The 19579-nt window shown below is 42.9% G+C and overlaps 1 protein-coding gene across 1 annotated transcript; it reads right to left on the bottom strand.

Annotated features, from left to right (window-relative positions):
- Window positions 1-10944: 10944 nt before the first annotated feature.
- Window positions 10945-15664, bottom strand: LOC133147243 (uncharacterized). Its single transcript, XM_061271238.1, has 2 exons — window positions 14708-15664; window positions 10945-12807 (listed from the first exon to the last, which is right to left on the bottom strand). The coding sequence occupies exons 1-2, from the start codon at window positions 15228-15230 to the stop codon at window positions 12725-12727; spliced, it is 606 nt and encodes a 201-aa protein (XP_061127222.1). The 5' UTR covers window positions 15231-15664; the 3' UTR covers window positions 10945-12724.
- Window positions 15665-19579: the final 3915 nt, after the last annotated feature.

The following is a 19579-nucleotide window of genomic DNA, read 5'->3' as shown; positions in this document are numbered from 1 at the left end:
ATTTCTTAATGCGCAGTAATAAACTCGGCACTCTAAAGCACCCGAGAGCGTTTTTTTCGATGCCAACCTAACCAGAGTGACGGGAGCGGCACAATTCAGAAAAAGTGCTCAGCTCGCCGAGAAAATGCGATTTAAGCAATAAAATTAAAAATGCTTATAAAACATAAACCAAACGTTGGAGGTGGTCATTTCTTCATGCGCAGTGATAAACTCGGCACTCTAAAGCACCCGGGAGCGTTTTTTTCGATGCCAACCTAACCAGAGTGACGGGAGCGGCACAATTCAGAAAAAGTGCTCAGCTCGCCGAGAAAATGCGATTTAAGCAATAAAATTAAAAATGCTTATTAAATATAAACCAAACGTTGGAGGTGGTCATTTCTTCATGCGCAGTGATAAACTCGGCACTCTAAAGCACCCGAGAGCGTTTTTTTTCGATGCCAACCTAACCAGAGTGACGGGAGCGGCACAATTCAGAAAAAGTGCTCAGCTCGCCGAGAAAATGCGATTTAAGCAATAAAATTAAAAATGCTTATAAAACATAAACCAAACGTTGGAGGTGGTCATTTCTTCATGCGCAGTGAATAACTCGGCACTCTAAAGCACCCGAGAGCGTTTTTTTCGATGCCAACCTAACCAGAGTGACGGGAGCGGCACAATTCAGAAAAAGTGCTCAGCTCGCCGAGAAAATGCGATTTAAGCAATAAAATTAAAAATGCTTATAAAACATAAACCAAACGTTGGAGGTGGTCATTTCTTCATGCGCAGTGATAAACTCGGCACTCTAAAGCACCCGAGAGCGTTTTTTTCGATGCCAACCTAACCAGAGTGACGGGAGCGGCACAATGCAGAAAAAGTGCTCAGCTCGCCGAGAAAATGCGATTTAAGCAATAAAATTAAAAATGCTTATAAAACATAAACCAAACGTTGGAGGTGGTCATTTCTTAATGCGCAGTAATAAACTCGGCACTCTAAAGCACCCGAGAGCGTTTTTTTCGATGCCAACCTAACCAGAGTGACGGGAGCGGCACAATTCAGAAAAAGTGCTCAGCTCGCCGAGAAAATGCGATTTAAGCAATAAAATTAAAAATGCTTATAAAACATAAACCAAACGTTGGAGGTGGTCATTTCTTCATGCGCAGTGATAAACTCGGCACTCTAAAGCACCCGGGAGCGTTTTTTTCGATGCCAACCTAACCAGAGTGACGGGAGCGGCACAATTCAGAAAAAGTGCTCAGCTCGCCGAGAAAATGCGATTTAAGCAATAAAATTAAAAATGCTTATAAAACATAAACCAAACGTTGGAGGTGGTCATTTCTTCATGCGCAGTGATAAACTCGGCACTCTAAAGCACCCGAGAGCGTTTTTTTCGATGCCAACCTAACCAGAGTGACGGGAGCGGCACAATTCAGAAAAAGCGCTCAGCTCGCCGAGAAAATGCGATTTAAGCAGTAAAATTAAAAATGCTTATAAAACATAAACCAAACGTTGGAGGTGGTCATTTCTTCATGCGCAGTGAATAACTCGGCACTCTAAAGCACCCGAGAGCGTTTTTTTCGATGCCAACCTAACCAGAGTGACGGGAGCGGCACAATTCAGAAAAAGTGCTCAGCTCGCCGAGAAAATGCGATTTAAGCAATAAAATTAAAAATGCTTATAAAACATAAACCAAACGTTGGAGGTGGTCTTTTCTTCATGCGCAGTGAATAACTCGGCACTCTAAAGCACCCGAGAGCGTTTTTTTCGATGCCAACCTAACCAGAGTGACGGGAGCGGCACAATTCAGAAAAAGTGCTCAGCTCGCCGAGAAAATGCGATTTAAGCAATACAATTAAAAATGCTTAACCAAACGTTGGAGGTGGTCATTTCTTCATGCGCAGTGATAAACTCGGCACTCTAAAGCACCCGAGAGCGTTTTTTTCGATGCCAACCTAACCAGAGTGACGGGAGCGGCACAATTCAGAAAAAGTGCTCAGCTCGCCGAGAAAATGCGATTTAAGCAATAAAATTAAAAATGCTTATTAAACATAAACCAAACGTTGGAGGTGGTCATTTCTTCATGCGCAGTGAATAACTCGGCACTCTAAAGCACCCGAGAGCGTTTTTTTCGATGCCAACCTAACCAGAGTGACGGGAGCAGCACAATTCAGAAAAAGCGCTCAGCTCGCCGAGAAAATGCGATTTAAGCAATAAAATTAAAAATGCTTATAAAACATAAACCAAACGTTGGAGGTGGCCATTTCTTCATGCGCAGTGATAAACTCGGCACTCTAAAGCACCCGAGAGCGTTTTTTTCGATGCCAACCTAACCAGAGTGACGGGAGCGGCACAATTCAGAAAAAGCGCTCAGCTCGCCGAGAAAATGCGATTTAAGCAATAAAATTGAAAATGCTTATAAAACATAAACCAAACGTTGGAGGTGGTCATTTCTTCATGCGCAGTGAATAACTCGGCACTCTAAAGCACCCGAGAGCGTTTTTTTCGATGCCAACCTAACCAGAGTGACAGGAGCGGCACAATTCAGAAAAAGTGCTCAGCTCGCCGAGAAAATGCGATTTAAGCAATAAAATTAAAAATGCTTATAAAACATAAACCAAACGTTGGAGGTGGTCATTTCTTCATGCGCAGTGAATAACTCGGCACTCTAAAGCACCCGAGAGCGTTTTTTTCGATGCCAACCTAACCAGAGTGACGGGAGCGGCACAATTCAGAAAAAGTGCTCAGCTCGCCGAGAAAATGCGATTTAAGCAATAAAATTAAAAATGCTTATAAAACATAAACCAAACGTTGGAGGTGGTCATTTCTTAATGCGCAGTAATAAACTCGGTACTCTAAAGCACCCGAGAGCGTTTTTTTCGATGCCAACCTAACCAGAGTGACGGGAGCGGCACAATTCAGAAAAAGTGCTCAGCTCGCCGAGAAAATGCGATTTAAGCAATAAAATTAAAAATGCTTATTAAACATAAACCAAACGTTGGAGGTGGTCATTTCTTCATGCGCAGTGAATAACTCGGCACTCTAAAGCACCCGAGAGCGTTTTTTTCGATGCCAACCTAACCAGAGTGACAGGAGCGGCACAATTCTGAAAAAGTGCTCAGCTCGCCGAGAAAATGCGATTTAAGCAATAAAATTAAAAATGCTTATAAAACATAAACCAAACGTTGGAGGTGGTCATTTCTTCATGCGCAGTGAATAACTCGGCACTCTAAAGCACCCGAGAGCGTTTTTTTCGATGCCAACCTAACCAGAGTGACGGGAGCGGCACAATTCAGAAAAAGTGCTCAGCTCGCCGAGAAAATGCGATTTAAGCAATAAAATTAAAAATGCTTATAAAACATAAACCAAACGTTGGAGGTGGTCATTTCTTAATGCGCAGTAATAAACTCGGTACTCTAAAGCACCCGAGAGCGTTTTTTTCGATGCCAACCTAACCAGAGTGACGGGAGCGGCACAATTCAGAAAAAGTGCTCAGCTCGCCGAGAAAATGCGATTTAAGCAATAAAATTAAAAATGCTTATAAAACATAAACCAAACGTTGGAGGTGGTCATTTCTTCATGCGCAGTGATAAACTCGGCACTCTAAAGCACCCGAGAGCGTTTTTTTCGATGCCAACCTAACCAGAGTGACGGGAGCGGCACAATTCAGAAAAAGCGCTCAGCTGGCCGAGAAAATGCGATTTAAGCAATAAAATTAAAAATGCTTATAAAACATAAACCAAACGTTGGAAGTGGTCATTTCTTCATGCGCAGTGAATAACTCGGCACTCTAAAGCACCCGAGAGCGTTTTTTTCGATGCCAACCTAACCAGAGTCACGGGAGCGGCACAATTCAGGAAAAGTGCTCAGCTCGCCGAGAAAATGCGATTTAAGCAATAAAATTAAAAATGCTTATAAAACATAAACCAAACGTTGGAGGTGGTCATTTCTTCATGCGCAGTGAATAACTCGGCACTCTAAAGCACCCGAGAGCGTTTTTTTCGATGCCAACCTAACCAGAGTGACGGGAGCGGCACAATTCAGAAAAAGTGCTCAGCTCGCCGAGAAAATGCGATTTAAGCAATAAAATTAAAAATGCTTATAAAACATAAACCAAACGTTGGAGGTGGTCATTTCTTAATGCGCAGTAATAAACTCGGTACTCTAAAGCACCCGAGAGCGTTTTTTTCGATGCCAACCTAACCAGAGTGACGGGAGCGGCACAATTCAGAAAAAGTGCTCAGCTCGCCGAGAAAATGCGATTCAAGCAATAAAATTAAAAATGCTTGTAAAACATAAACCAAACGTTGGAGGTGGTCATTTCTTCATGCGCAGTGATAAACTCGGCACTCTAAAGCACCCGAGCGTTTTTTTCGATGCCAACCTAACCAGAGTGACGGGAGCGGCACAATTCAGAAAAAGTGCTCAGCTCGCCGAGAAAATGCGATTTAAGCAATAAAATTAAAAATGCTTATAAAACATAAACCAAACGTTGGAGGTGGTGATTTCTTCATGCGCAGTGATAAACTCGGCACTCTAAAGCACCCGAGAGCGTTTTTTTCGATGCCAACCTAACCAGAGTGACGGGAGCGGCACAATTCAGAAAAAGCGCTCAGCTCGCCGAGAAAATGCGATTTAAGCAGTAAAATTAAAAATGCTTATAAAACATAAACCAAACGTTGGAGGTGGTCATTTCTTCATGCGCAGTGAATAACTCGGCACTCTAAAGCACCCGAGAGCGTTTTTTTCAATGCCAACCTACCAGAGTGACGGGAGCGGCACAATTCAGAAAAAGTGCTCAGCTCGCCGAGAAAATGCGATTTAAGCAATAAAATTAAAAATGCTTATAAAACATAAACCAAACGTTGGAGGTGGTCATTTCTTCATGCGCAGTGATAAACTCGGCACTCTAAAGCACCCGAGAGCGTTTTTTTCGATGCCAACCTAACCAGAGTGACGGGAGCGGCACAATTCAGAAAAAGTGCTCAGCTCGCCGAGAAAATGCGATTTAAGCAATAAAATTAAAAATGCTTATAAAACATAAACCAAACGTTGGAGGTGGTAATTTCTTCATGCGCAGTGATAAACTCGGCACTCTAAAGCACCCGAGAGCGTTTTTTTCGATGCCAACCTAACCAGAGTGACGGGAGCGGCACAATTCAGAAAAAGTGCTCAGCTCGCCGAGAAAATGCGATTTAAGCAATAAAATTAAAAATGCTTATAAAACATAAACCAAACGTTGGAGGTGGTCTTTTCTTCATGCGCAGTGAATAACTCGGCACTCTAAAGCACCCGAGAGCGTTTTTTTCGATGCCAACCTAACCAGAGTGACGGGAGCGGCACAATTCAGAAAAAGTGCTCAGCTCGCCGAGAAAATGCGATTTAAGCAATAAAATTAAAAATGCTTATAAAACATAAACCAAACGTTGGAGGTGGTCATTTCTTCATGCGCAGTGATAAACTCGGCACTCTAAAGCACCCGAGAGCGTTTTTTTCGATGCCAACCTAACCAGAGTGACGGGAGCGGCACAATTCAGAAAAAGCGCTCAGCTCGCCGAGAAAATGTGATTTAAGCAATAAAATTAAAAATGCTTATAAAACATAAACCAAACGTTGGAGGTGGTCATTTCTTCATGCGCAGTGATAAACTCGGCACTCTAAAGCACCCGAGAGCGTTTTTTTCGATGCCAACCTAACCAGAGTGACGGGAGCGGCACAATTCAGAAAAAGTGCTCAGCTCGCCGAGAAAATGCGATTTAAGCAATAAAATTAAAAATGCTTATAAAACATAAACCAAACGTTGGAGGTGGTCATTTCTTCATGCGCAGTGAATAACTCGGCACTCTAAAGCACCCGAGAGCGTTTTTTTCGATGCCAACCTAACCAGAGTGACGGGAGCGGCACAATTCAGAAAAAGTGCTCAGCTCGCCGAGAAAATGCGATTTAAGCAATAAAATTAAAAATGCTTATAAAACATAAACCAAACGTTGGAGGTGGTCATTTCTTAATGCGCAGTAATAAACTCGGCACTCTAAAGCACCCGAGAGCGTTTTTTTCGATGCCAACCTAACCAGAGTGACGGGAGCGGCACAATTCAGAAAAAGTGCTCAGCTCGCCGAGAAAATGCGATTTAAGCAATAAAATTAAAAATGCTTATAAAACATAAACCAAACGTTGGAGGTGGTCATTTCTTCATGCGCAGTGATAAACTCGGCACTCTAAAGCACCCGAGAGCGTTTTTTTCGATGCCAACCTAACCAGAGTGACGGGAGCGGCACAATTCAGAAAAAGTGCTCAGCTCGCCGAGAAAATGCGATTTAAGCAATAAAATTAAAAATGCTTATAAAACATAAACCAAACGTTGGAGGTGGTCATTTCTTCATGCGCAGTGATAAACTCGGCACTCTAAAGCACCCGAGAGCGTTTTTTTCGATGCCAACCTAACCAGAGTGACGGGAGCGGCACAATTCAGAAAAAGTGCTCAGCTCGCCGAGAAAATGCGATTTAAGCAATAAAATTAAAAATGCTTATTACACATAAACCAAACGTTGGAGGTGGTCATTTCTTCATGCGCAGTGAATAACTCGGCACTCTAAAGCACCCGAGAGCGTTTTTTTCGATGCCAACCTAACCAGAGTGACGGGAGCGGCACAATTCAGAAAAAGTGCTCAGCTCGCCGAGAAAATGCGATTTAAGCAATACAATTGAAAATGCTTATAAAACATAAACCAAACGTTGGAGGTGGTCATTTCTTCATGCGCAGTGATAAACTCGGCACTCTAAAGCACCCGAGACCGTTTTTTTCGATGCCAACCTAACCAGAGTGACGGGAGCGGCACAATTCAGAAAAAGTGCTCAGCTCGCCGAGAAAATGCGATTTAAGCAATAAAATTAAAAATGCTTATAAAACATAAACCAAACGTTGGATGTGGTCATTTCTTAATGCGCAGTAATAAACTCGGCACTCTAAAGCACCCGAGAGCGTTTTTTTCGATGCCAACCTAACCAGAGTGACGGGAGCGGCACAATTCAGAAAAAGTGCTCAGCTCGCCGAGAAAATGCGATTTAAGCAATAAAATTAAAAATGCTTATTAAACATAAACCAAACGTTGGAGGTGGTCATTTCTTCATGCGCAGTGATAAACTCGGCACTCTAAAGCACCCGAGAGCGTTTTTTTCGATGCCAACCTAACCAGAGTGACGGGAGCGGCACAATTCAGAAAAAGTGCTCAGCTCGCCGAGAAAATGCGATTTAAGCAATACAATTAAAAATGCTTATAAAACATAAACCAAACGTTGGAGGTGGTCATTTCTTAATGCGCAGTAATAAACTCGGCACTCTAAAGCACCCGAGAGCGTTTTTTTCGATGCCAACCTAACCAGAGTGACGGGAGCGGCACAATTCCGAAAAAGCGCTCAGCTCGCCGAGAAAATGCGATCTAAGCAATAAAATTAAAAATGCTTATAAAACATAAACCAAACGTTGGAGGTGGTCATTTCTTCATGCGCAGTGATAAACTCGGCACTCTAAAGCACCCGAGAGCGTTTTTTTCGATGCCAACCTAACCAGAGTGACGGGAGCGGCACAATTCAGAAAAAGCGCTCAGCTCGCCGAGAAAATGCGATTTAAGCAATAAAATTAAAAATGCTTATAAAACATAAACCAAACGTTGGAGGTGGTCATTTCTTCATGCGCAGTGATAAACTCGGCACTCTAAAGCACCCGAGAGCGTTTTTTTCGATGCCAACCTAACCAGAGTGACGGGAGCGGCACAATTCAGAAAAAGTGCTCAGCTCGCCGAGAAAATGCGATTTAAGCAATAAAATTAAAAATGCTTATTAAACATAAACCAAACGTTGGAGGTGGTCATTTCTTCATGCGCAGTGAATAACTCGGCACTCTAAAGCACCCGAGAGCGTTTTTTTCGATGCCAACCTAACCAGAGTGACGGATGCGGCACAATTCAGAAAAAGTGCTCAGCTCGCCGAGAAAATGCGATTTAAGCAATAAAATTAAAAATGCTTATAAAACATAAACCAAACGTTGGAGGTGGTCATTTCTTCATGCGCAGTGATAAACTCGGCACTCTAAAGCACCCGAGACTGTTTTTTTCGATGCCAACCTAACCAGAGTGACGGGAGCGGCACAATTCAGAAAAAGCGCTCAGCTCGCCGAGAAAATGCGATTTAAGCAATAAAATTAAAAATGCTTATAAAACATTAACCAAACGTTGGAGCTGGTCATTTCTTAATGCGCAGTGATAAACTCGGCACTCTAAAGCACCCGAGAGCGTTTTTTTCGATGCCAACCTAACCAGAGTGACGGGAGCGGCACATTTCAGAAAAAGTGCTCAGCTCGCCGAGAAAATGCGATTTAAGCAATAAAATTAAAAATGCTTATAAAACATAAACCAAACGTTGGAGGTGGTCATTTCTTCATGCGCAGTGAATAACTCGGCACTCTAAAGCACCCGAGAGCGTTTTTTTCGATGCCAACCTAACCAGAGTGACGGGAGCGGCACAATTCAGAAAAAGTGCTCAGCTCGCCGAGAAAATGCGATTTAAGCAATAAAATTAAAAATGCTTATAAAACATAAACCAAACGTTGGAGGTGGTCATTTCTTCATGCGCAGTGATAAACTCGGCACTCTAAAGCACCCGAGAGCGTTTTTTTCGATGCCAACCTAACCAGAGTGACGGGAGCGGCACAATGCAGAAAAAGTGCTCAGCTCGCCGAGAAAATGCGATTTAAGCAATAAAATTAAAAATGCTTATAAAACATAAACCAAACGTTGGAGGTGGTCATTTCTTAATGCGCAGTAATAAACTCGGCACTCTAAAGCACCCGAGAGCGTTTTTTTCGATGCCAACCTAACCAGAGTGACGGGAGCGGCACAATTCAGAAAAAGTGCTCAGCTCGCCGAGAAAATGCGATTTAAGCAATAAAATTAAAAATGCTTATAAAACATAAACCAAACGTTGGAGGTGGTCATTTCTTCATGCGCAGTGATAAACTCGGCACTCTAAAGCACCCGGGAGCGTTTTTTTCGATGCCAACCTAACCAGAGTGACGGGAGCGGCACAATTTAGAAAAAGTGCTCAGCTCGCCGAGAAAATGCGATTTAAGCAATAAAATTAAAAATGCTTATAAAACATAAACCAAACGTTGGAGGTGGTCATTTCTTCATGCGCAGTGATAAACTCGGCACTCTAAAGCACCCGAGAGCGTTTTTTTCGATGCCAACCTAACCAGAGTGACGGGAGCGGCACAATTCAGAAAAAGCGCTCAGCTCGCCGAGAAAATGCGATTTAAGCAGTAAAATTAAAAATGCTTATAAAACATAAACCAAACGTTGGAGGTGGTCATTTCTTCATGCGCAGTGAATAACTCGGCACTCTAAAGCACCCGAGAGCGTTTTTTTCGATGCCAACCTAACCAGAGTGACGGGAGCGGCACAATTCAGAAAAAGTGCTCAGCTCGCCGAGAAAATGCGATTTAAGCAATAAAATTAAAAATGCTTATAAAACATAAACCAAACGTTGGAGGTGGTCTTTTCTTCATGCGCAGTGAATAACTCGGCACTCTAAAGCACCCGAGAGCGTTTTTTTCGATGCCAACCTAACCAGAGTGACGGGAGCGGCACAATTCAGAAAAAGTGCTCAGCTCGCCGAGAAAATGCGATTTAAGCAATACAATTAAAAATGCTTAACCAAACGTTGGAGGTGGTCATTTCTTCATGCGCAGTGATAAACTCGGCACTCTAAAGCACCCGAGAGCGTTTTTTTCGATGCCAACCTAACCAGAGTGACGGGAGCGGCACAATTCAGAAAAAGTGCTCAGCTCGCCGAGAAAATGCGATTTAAGCAATAAAATTAAAAATGCTTATTAAACATAAACCAAACGTTGGAGGTGGTCATTTCTTCATGCGCAGTGAATAACTCGGCACTCTAAAGCACCCGAGAGCGTTTTTTTCGATGCCAACCTAACCAGAGTGACGGGAGCAGCACAATTCAGAAAAAGCGCTCAGCTCGCCGAGAAAATGCGATTTAAGCAATAAAATTAAAAATGCTTATAAAACATAAACCAAACGTTGGAGGTGGCCATTTCTTCATGCGCAGTGATAAACTCGGCACTCTAAAGCACCCGAGAGCGTTTTTTTCGATGCCAACCTAACCAGAGTGACGGGAGCGGCACAATTCAGAAAAAGCGCTCAGCTCGCCGAGAAAATGCGATTTAAGCAATAAAATTGAAAATGCTTATAAAACATAAACCAAACGTTGGAGGTGGTCATTTCTTCATGCGCAGTGAATAACTCGGCACTCTAAAGCACCCGAGAGCGTTTTTTTCGATGCCAACCTAACCAGAGTGACAGGAGCGGCACAATTCAGAAAAAGTGCTCAGCTCGCCGAGAAAATGCGATTTAAGCAATAAAATTAAAAATGCTTATAAAACATAAACCAAACGTTGGAGGTAGTCATTTCTTCATGCGCAGTGAATAACTCGGCACTCTAAAGCACCCGAGAGCGTTTTTTTCGATGCCAACCTAACCAGAGTGACGGGAGCGGCACAATTCAGAAAAAGTGCTCAGCTCGCCGAGAAAATGCGATTTAAGCAATAAAATTAAAAATGCTTATAAAACATAAACCAAACGTTGGAGGTGGTCATTTCTTAATGCGCAGTAATAAACTCGGTACTCTAAAGCACCCGAGAGCGTTTTTTTCGATGCCAACCTAACCAGAGTGACGGGAGCGGCACAATTCAGAAAAAGTGCTCAGCTCGCCGAGAAAATGCGATTTAAGCAATAAAATTAAAAATGCTTATTAAACATAAACCAAACGTTGGAGGTGGTCATTTCTTCATGCGCAGTGAATAACTCGGCACTCTAAAGCACCCGAGAGCGTTTTTTTCGATGCCAACTGTTATGTTTATTCTCTTACATAACCTTTGTAAAGAGCACAGATTCACGTTACTTTTGTTAGCGTGTTTTTATTTCCTGAACAAGCCTCATCACAATGATATTCATCCGCTGACCAATCACACCTCCACACCGCACGGAGAAGGGCAACAAAAAGTAGAGCATACCAAACAATGCAATATGCAAACGAGAAACAACACTTCCAAGTCAATACATAACAATTCCTCTCTTCCAGCTTTGATGCACCAATAATCATCAAATAAAAAAATAATAGTACTATGTTTCTATGTGCTATTAAGTGTATACTTTTCTTTTTAGAGGCATTTCAAAATTCACAACAATTTTCAACATCAAATATTAACAACTTTTTTTTTTTTTTTTTTCTTTTAAAGAACATTTGTTTCTTTTCAACATTTATAAATCAAGTCTGTCTGGTGGTTTGCGAACCCTCTCAGGATATCTGCGTCCAGGAGGATCAGGTAGGTTTGTCATTGGTTTGTGTATGTCCATTATCTCCGGTGTGGACATGTTTTCCTCAGGGGTGATGTCAGAGGCTGGAGTACTGTCCTTAGGGTTTTGTGGGTCAGTAGGTGTCGTAGTTTGAGTAGCGGCATTTCCAGGTGATGCGTCCAAAAGCTGGTCAACATGTCTGCGCCAGACGACATTAGGCTCAACACTCACTGTATATGAGAGTGGTCCAGTTTGCGTCAAAATTTCCGCATGTTGCCACTTGTCGCCTTGGTTACGATAGTCTCTTGCCAATACTTTTTGTCCGATGTCAAATGATCTTAGTTTCCTTTGTAATTGAGTTGGTGAACATTGTCTGTTTGAAACATGTTCTCGGATGTCAGGTTTCAGGAGATCTAAACGAGATCTTAGGTTTCTTCCCATGAACAACATTGCAGGTGACTGTCCAGTAGTAGTATGTGGAGTGTTTCTGTAGGCTAGCAGAAAGTTGGCGATTTTCTGCTGTAGTGGAACTTCCTCCCTCCTACTGGCTTTCATCGACTGTTTGAAAGTTTGTACAAAACGTTCAGCAAGTCCATTCGTTGCAGGGTGGTGAGGAGCAGAAGTAAGGTGTTTTATTCCGTTGCTTTTCAGGAAGATCTGAAACTCCTCACTAGTAAACTGGGTACCATTGTCACTTACAAGCTGAAGAGGGTATCCTGTACGTGCAAAAAGCATCTGTAACTGGTTCACTGTTACAGTTGTAGTTGCTTTCTTTACAGTGAAAACCTCGGGCCATTTTGAATGAGCGTCGACCACAATAAGGAACATGTGATCCATGAAAGGTCCAGCATAGTCAATGTGAATGCGTTGCCATGGGGCAACAGGCCATTCCCAAGTGTGGACAGGGGCAATCTGAGGTGAGCGCTGAGTCTGGTGACATCCTCTGCATGTTTTGACCAGAGTTTCAATTTGGTTGTCAAGGCCAGGCCACCACACATAACTTCTAGCAAGACTTTTCATCTTAACTACCCCCATGTGCCCATCATGCAGCGAGTTTAGAACTTTGGATCGCAGTTTGGGAGGTACAACAACGCGTGACCCCCACAGGACACATCCTTGGGACACAGTAAGTTGGTCTTTTCTGGTGAAATAGTCCTTAAGTTCAGTATCTGCATGCATTGGCCAGCCATTAACAGTTAAGTCATACACTCGAGATAGCAGAGGGTCGTTTCTTGTTTCTTTGCTTATTTGAGCGCAAGTCACCGGAAGTGGTTCCATTTGCAGCATGTGAAGATTTAAAGCAGGATCAGTAGCCTTCTCTGTCAGTGGTTGAGGAAGGCGAGAGAGACCATCTGCATTTCCGTGTAGTTTTGTCCCTTTATAGTCTATGGTATAGGTGTGTGCTCCAAGAAAGAGAGCCCAACGTTGTAAACGAGCGGCAGCCATAGCAGGAACACCTTTCTTTGGACTGAAAATGGAAACAAGAGGCTGGTGATCTGTAATCAGCATGAAGTGTTTTCCATACAGGTATTGGTTAAACTTCTTAACACCCCACACTAAGCTTAAAGCTTCTCTGTCAATCTGTGCATAATTACGCTCTGCTGGTGATAAAGAGCGTGATGCAAAGGCAATGGGGCGTTCAGAGCCATCAGTCATTTTGTGAGATAGAACTGCACCAATGCCATAAGGTGAAGCGTCACAGGCTAGACATAGGGGAAGCTTCGGATCAAAGTGTGTGAGCACCTTGTCTGAAATAATGAGTTCCTTTGCCTTTGTAAATGCCTGTTCACAGTCTTTAGTCCAGTCCCACTTTGCCTTTTGGTGCAGTAGTGCATTCAGTGGGTGCAGCACAGTGGAAAGGTTTGGCAAAAACTTGTGATAATAGTTAACAAGGCCAAGAAATGAGCGTAACTGGCTGACATTTTCTGGTTGTGGAGATTTTACTACAGCTTCAATTTTGTCCTGCGTTTTGTGAAGTCCGTGCTTGTCTATTTTGTGTCCACAATACTCAATGGACTCCTTGAAAAACTCACATTTCTTTTTGTTTGCTTTTAGACCATATTCTTCCAGTTTCGTTAGAACTGCATTCAAGTTTTGCAAGTGTGACTCTTTGTCCCAACCAGTAACAATAATATCATCCAAGTAACATTGAGTACCTGGGATTCCTTGTAGCACTTGGTCCATTGCACGTTGCCATATCGCAGGGGCACTTGTAATACCAAATACAAGCCGGTTGTATTGGTATAGTCCTTTGTGAGTATTTATGGTGAGGTACTTGCGTGAACTTTCATCCATTTCCATCTGTAGATATGCTTGTGCGAGGTCAATCTTTGTGAAGTGCTCACCATTTGCTAGAGATGCAAAAATGTCATCGATGCGAGGGAGTGGATACTGGTCTGCATGCATGACAGGGTTAACAGTTACTTTGAAATCACCACAAATGCGCACTTTGTCTGAAGATTTCTTGGCAACAGGTACGATTGGTGTAGCCCACTCAGACCAGTCCACTTTGGATACTATTCCTTGATCCATGAGATTTTGCAGCTCAGCTTCAACTTTTGGGCGTAGCGCATATGGAACAGGGCGTGCTTTATGAAACTTTGCTTTTGCACCTTCTTCCAGCTCGAGACGTGCTTTGATGTGTTTCATTGTTCCTATGCCTTCGCTGAACACATGTGCATGTTTATCCAGTATCTCAGTTAACTTCATGTCTGTGAGCTGTTTGGAGGCTATGTGCATGGACTTTATTTCATGCCAGTTAAGCTTGATTTGTCGTAGCCATCTACGACCAAATAGTGGTACACCTCCCTCTTTAAGGACGAACAGCTCAAGATTGCACTTTTGGTTTCTGTATTTCACTTTCACTTTGAGTTTTCCCAGTGGTGCAACCTTTTCTCCTGTGTATGTCTTCAGTTTTACACTGGTGCGTGACAGTTTAGTGTCTGGGAACATTTTCTTGTAGTCGTTGAATGATATGATCGACAGTGCTGACCCTGTGTCCAGTTCCATTTTTAATGGCACTCCATTAATTTTTGGTGTCAGCCAAATCACATCACCGTCATTCTCTTCGGTAGCACACAGCCCTAAACAAGCCAATTCTTCCTCACTTGAACTGTCAGAATCTGTCTGTGCTACTTTGTGCAATTTTTGTCCTTTTCTTATATTGTGTTTATCTTTTGCATTACTGTACTTTGATTTACACATCTTCTGTATGTGCCCTCTTCTATCACATTGTCGGCAGTCTTTATCCTTAAACCAACACTCTGCGGGGTCATGTGACTGTTTACCACATCTGAAACAGGGCTTTGCTTTGGTATTATGCCGTTTGGTGTGCAGTTTAAACACAGAGCTTGTGGCTGCGTTTTTACCTTGAAGCTCCGTCGCATCCCTTGCTGCTGTCTCCGCTGAAACAGCTATTTCCACTGCTCGTTGCAAGGTGAGTTTGTCCTCCGTCAAAAGCCGTTTCTGAATGCTCTCGTTGTGCAGCCCGCACACGAACCTGTCCCTCAGAGCATCTGAAAGTCCGTCTCTGAACTGACAGTGTTCGGCCAGTTTCCTCAGTTCTGCGATGTACTCTGACACCGTCTCCGTCCTTGACTGGTTTCTCTTGTGAAATCTAAAGCGCTCAGCAATCACCAATGGTGCTGGGTTTAGATGACTTTTCATTATCTGCATTATTTCATCAAATGTTTTGTCTGCCGGTTTAGCTGGGGCGACCAGGCTACGGAGTAAGTTATACATTTTGGCGCCCATGACACTGAGTAGGACAGCTACTTTTCTTTCGTCCTGTATCTCATTAGCCAGGCAGTACTGCTCAACTCTTTCCACATAAGTTGTCCAGTCTTCTACCGAACTGTCAAATATGTCCATATTTCCCAAGATTCCGGACATTTTTTTTTTCACTTTTCTTGGCGTCCGTTCACTTTTACCTTGGTCCTGAGCGACACCCGTCCTCACCTCCGGCTAGCTTGATCAGAGCAGAATCCGGGGCGAGCAGACGAAACTTACGTCCACACAACCAAGTCCATGAAGCACTATTCACTTGTGTCCGGTCCACCTCCGCATTTGTAGGGTCCTTTTTAAGTCTCGTCGCCAATTTTGTTATGTTTATTCTCTTACATAACCTTTGTAAAGAGCACAGATTCACGTTACTTTTGTTAGCGTGTTTTTATTTCCTGAACAAGCCTCATCACAATGATATTCATCCGCTGACCAATCACACCTCCACACCGCACGGAGAAGGGCAACAAAAAGTAGAGCATACCAAACAATGCAATATGCAAACGAGAAACAACACTTCCAAGTCAATACATAACACCAACCTAACCAGAGTGACAGGAGCGGCACAATTCTGAAAAAGTGCTCAGCTCGCCGAGAAAATGCGATTTAAGCAATAAAATTAAAAATGCTTATAAAACATAAACCAAACGTTGGAGGTGGTCATTTCTTCATGCGCAGTGAATAACTCGGCACTCTAAAGCACCCGAGAGCGTTTTTTTCGATGCCAACCTAACCAGAGTGACGGGAGCGGCACAATTCAGAAAAAGTGCTCAGCTCGCCGAGAAAATGCGATTTAAGCAATAAAATTAAAAATGCTTATAAAACATAAACCAAACGTTGGAGGTGGTCATTTCTTAATGCGCAGTAATAAACTCGGTACTCTAAAGCACCCGAGAGCGTTTTTTTCGATGCCAACCTAACCAGAGTGACGGGAGCGGCACAATTCAGAAAAAGTGCTCAGCTCGCCGAGAAAATGCGATTTAAGCAATAAAATTAAAAATGCTTATAAAACATAAACCAAACGTTGGAGGTGGTCATTTCTTCATGCGCAGTGATAAACTCGGCACTCTAAAGCACCCGAGAGCGTTTTTTTCGATGCCAACCTAACCAGAGTGACGGGAGCGGCACAATTCAGAAAAAGCGCTCAGCTCGCCGAGAAAATGCGATTTAAGCAATAAAATTAAAAATGCTTATAAAACATAAACCAAACGTTGGAAGTGGTCATTTCTTCATGCGCAGTGAATAACTCGGCACTCTAAAGCACCCGAGAGCGTTTTTTTCGATGCCAACCTAACCAGAGTCACGGGAGCGGCACAATTCAGAAAAAGTGCTCAGCTCGCCGAGAAAATGCGATTTAAGCAATAAAATTAAAAATGCTTATAAAACATAAACCAAACGTTGGAGGTGGTCATTTCTTCATGCGCAGTGAATAACTCGGCACTCTAAAGCACCCGAGAGCGTTTTTTTCGATGCCAACCTAACCAGAGTGACGGGAGCGGCACAATTCAGAAAAAGTGCTCAGCTCGCCGAGAAAATGCGATTTAAGCAATAAAATTAAAAATGCTTATAAAACATAAACCAAACGTTGGAGGTGGTCATTTCTTAATGCGCAGTAATAAACTCGGTACTCTAAAGCACCCGAGAGCGTTTTTTTCGATGCCAACCTAACCAGAGTGACGGGAGCGGCACAATTCAGAAAAAGTGCTCAGCTCGCCGAGAAAATGCGATTTAAGCAGTAAAATTAAAAATGCTTATAAAACATAAACCAAACGTTGGAGGTGGTCATTTCTTCATGCGCAGTGAATAACTCGGCACTCTAAAGCACCCGAGAGCGTTTTTTTCAATGCCAACCTACCAGAGTGACGGGAGCGGCACAATTCAGAAAAAGTGCTCAGCTCGCCGAGAAAATGCGATTTAAGCAATAAAATTAAAAATGCTTATAAAACATAAACCAAACGTTGGAGGTGGTCATTTCTTCATGCGCAGTGATAAACTCGGCACTCTAAAGCACCCGAGAGCGTTTTTTTCGATGCCAACCTAACCAGAGTGACGGGAGCGGCACAATTCAGAAAAAGTGCTCAGCTCGCCGAGAAAATGCGATTTAAGCAATAAAATTAAAAATGCTTATAAAACATAAACCAAACGTTGGAGGTGGTAATTTCTTCATGCGCAGTGATAAACTCGGCACTCTAAAGCACCCGAGAGCGTTTTTTTCGATGCCAACCTAACCAGAGTGACGGGAGCGGCACAATTCAGAAAAAGTGCTCAGCTCGCCGAGAAAATGCGATTTAAGCAATAAAATTAAAAATGCTTATAAAACATAAACCAAACGTTGGAGGTGGTCTTTTCTTCATGCGCAGTGAATAACTCGGCACTCTAAAGCACCCGAGAGCGTTTTTTTCGATGCCAACCTAACCAGAGTGACGGGAGCGGCACAATTCAGAAAAAGCGCTCAGCTCGCCGAGAAAATGCGATTAAAGCAATAAAATTAAAAATGCTTATAAAACATAAACCAAACGTTGGAGGTGGTCATTTCTTAATGCGCAGTAATAAACTCGGCACTCTAAAGCACCCGAGAGCGTTTTTTTCGATGCCAACCTAACCAGAGTGACGGGAGCGGCACAATTCAGAAAAAGCGCTCAGCTCGCCGAGAAAATGCGATTTAAGCAATAAAATTAAAAATGCTTATAAAACATAAACCAAACGTTGGAGGTGGTCATTTCTTCATGCGCAGTGATAAACTCGGCACTCTAAAGCACCCGAGAGCGTTTTTTTCGATGCCAACCTAACCAGAGTGACGGGAGCGGCACAATTCAGAAAAAGTGCTCAGCTCGCCGAGAAAATGCGATTTAAGCAATAAAATTAAAAATGCTTATAAAACATAAACCAAACGTTGGAGGTGGTCATTTCTTCATGCGCAGTGATAAACTCGGCACTCTAAAGCACCCGAGAGCGTTTTTTTCGATGCCAACCTAACCAGAGTGACGGGAGCGGCACAATTCAGAAAAAGTGCTCAGCTCGCCGAGAAAATGCGATTTAAGCAATAAAATTAAAAATGCTTATAAAACATAAACCAAACGTTGGAGGTGGTCATTTCTTAATGCGCAGTAATAAACTCGGCACTCTAAAGCACCCGAGAGCGTTTTTTTCGATGCCAACCTAACCAGAGTGACGGGAGCGGCACAATTCAGAAAAAGTGCTCAGCTCGCCGAGAAAATGCGATTTAAGCAATAAAATTAAAAATGCTTATAAAACATAAACCAAACGTTGGAGGTGGTCATTTCTTCATGCGCAGTGATAAACTCGGCACTCTAAAGCACCCGAGAGCGTTTTTTTCGATGCCAACCTAACCAGAGTGACGGGAGCGGCACAATTCAGAAAAAGCGCTCAGCTCGCCGAGAAAATGCGATTTAAGCAATAAAATTAAAAATTCTTATAAAACATAAACTAAACGTTGGATGTGGTCATTTCTTCATGCGCAGTGAATAACTCGGCACTCTAAAGCACCCGAGAGCGTTTTTTTCGATGCCAACCTAACCAGAGTGACGGGAGCGGCACAATTCAGAAAAAAAACTCAGCTCGCCGAGAAAATGCGATTTAAGCAATAAAATTAAAAATGCTTATAAAACATAAACCAAACGTTGGAGGTGGTCATTTCTTCATGCGCAGTGAATAACTCGGCACTCTAAAGCACCCGAGAGCGTTTTTTTCGATGCCAACCTAACCAGAGTGACGGGAGCGCACAATTCAGAAAAAGTGCTCAGCTCGCCGAGAAAATGCGATTTAAGCAATAAAATTAAAAATGCTTATAAAACATAAACCAAACGTTGGAGGTGGTCATTTCTTCATGCGCAGTGAATAACTCGGCACTCTAAAGCACCCGAGAGCGTTTTTTTCGATGCCAACCTAACCAGAGTGACGGGAGCGGCACAATTCAGAAAAAGTGCTCAGCTCGCCGAGAAAATGCGATTTAAGCAATAAAATTAAAAATGCTTATAAAACATAAACCAAACGTTGGAGGTGGTCATTTCTTCATGCGCAGTGATAAACTCGGCACTCTAAAGCACCCGAGAGCGTTTTTTTCGATGCCAACCTAACCAGAGTGACGGGAGCGGCACAATTCAGAAAAAGCGCTCAGCTCGCCGAGAAAATGCGATTTAAGCAATAAAATTAAAAATGCTTATAAAACATAAACCAAACGTTGGAGGTGGTCATTTCTTCATGCGCAGTGATAAACTCGGCACTCTAAAGCACCCGAGAGCGTTTTTTTCGATGCCAACCTAACCAGAGTGACGGGAGCGGCACAATTCAGAAAAAGCGCTCAGCTCGCCGAGAAAATGCGATTTAAGCAATAAAATTAAAAATGCTTATAAAACATAAACCAAACGTTGGAGGTGGTCATTTCTTCATGCGCAGTGATAAACTCGGCACTCTAAAGCACCCGAGAGCGTTTTTTTCGA

This window comes from Syngnathus typhle, unplaced genomic scaffold, assembly GCF_033458585.1.
Source record: "Syngnathus typhle isolate RoL2023-S1 ecotype Sweden unplaced genomic scaffold, RoL_Styp_1.0 HiC_scaffold_36, whole genome shotgun sequence".
NCBI classification, from domain to species: domain Eukaryota; kingdom Metazoa; phylum Chordata; class Actinopteri; order Syngnathiformes; family Syngnathidae; genus Syngnathus; species Syngnathus typhle.
The sequence above is the reverse complement of the archived record's forward strand: the minus strand, read 5'-3'. Positions and strand labels throughout refer to the sequence as shown.

Bases quoted from the DNA above. Each gene is read 5' to 3' on its own strand.
- LOC133147243 (XM_061271238.1), bottom strand. From the start codon at position 15,230: ATGTCCGGAATCTTGGGAAATATGGACATATTTGACAGTTCGGTAGAA. The intron at 12,808-14,707 runs GTAAAAACGCAG...TTCCATTTTCAG, and splicing joins GGATGCGACGGAGCTTCAAG to TCCAAAGAAAGGTGTTCCTG.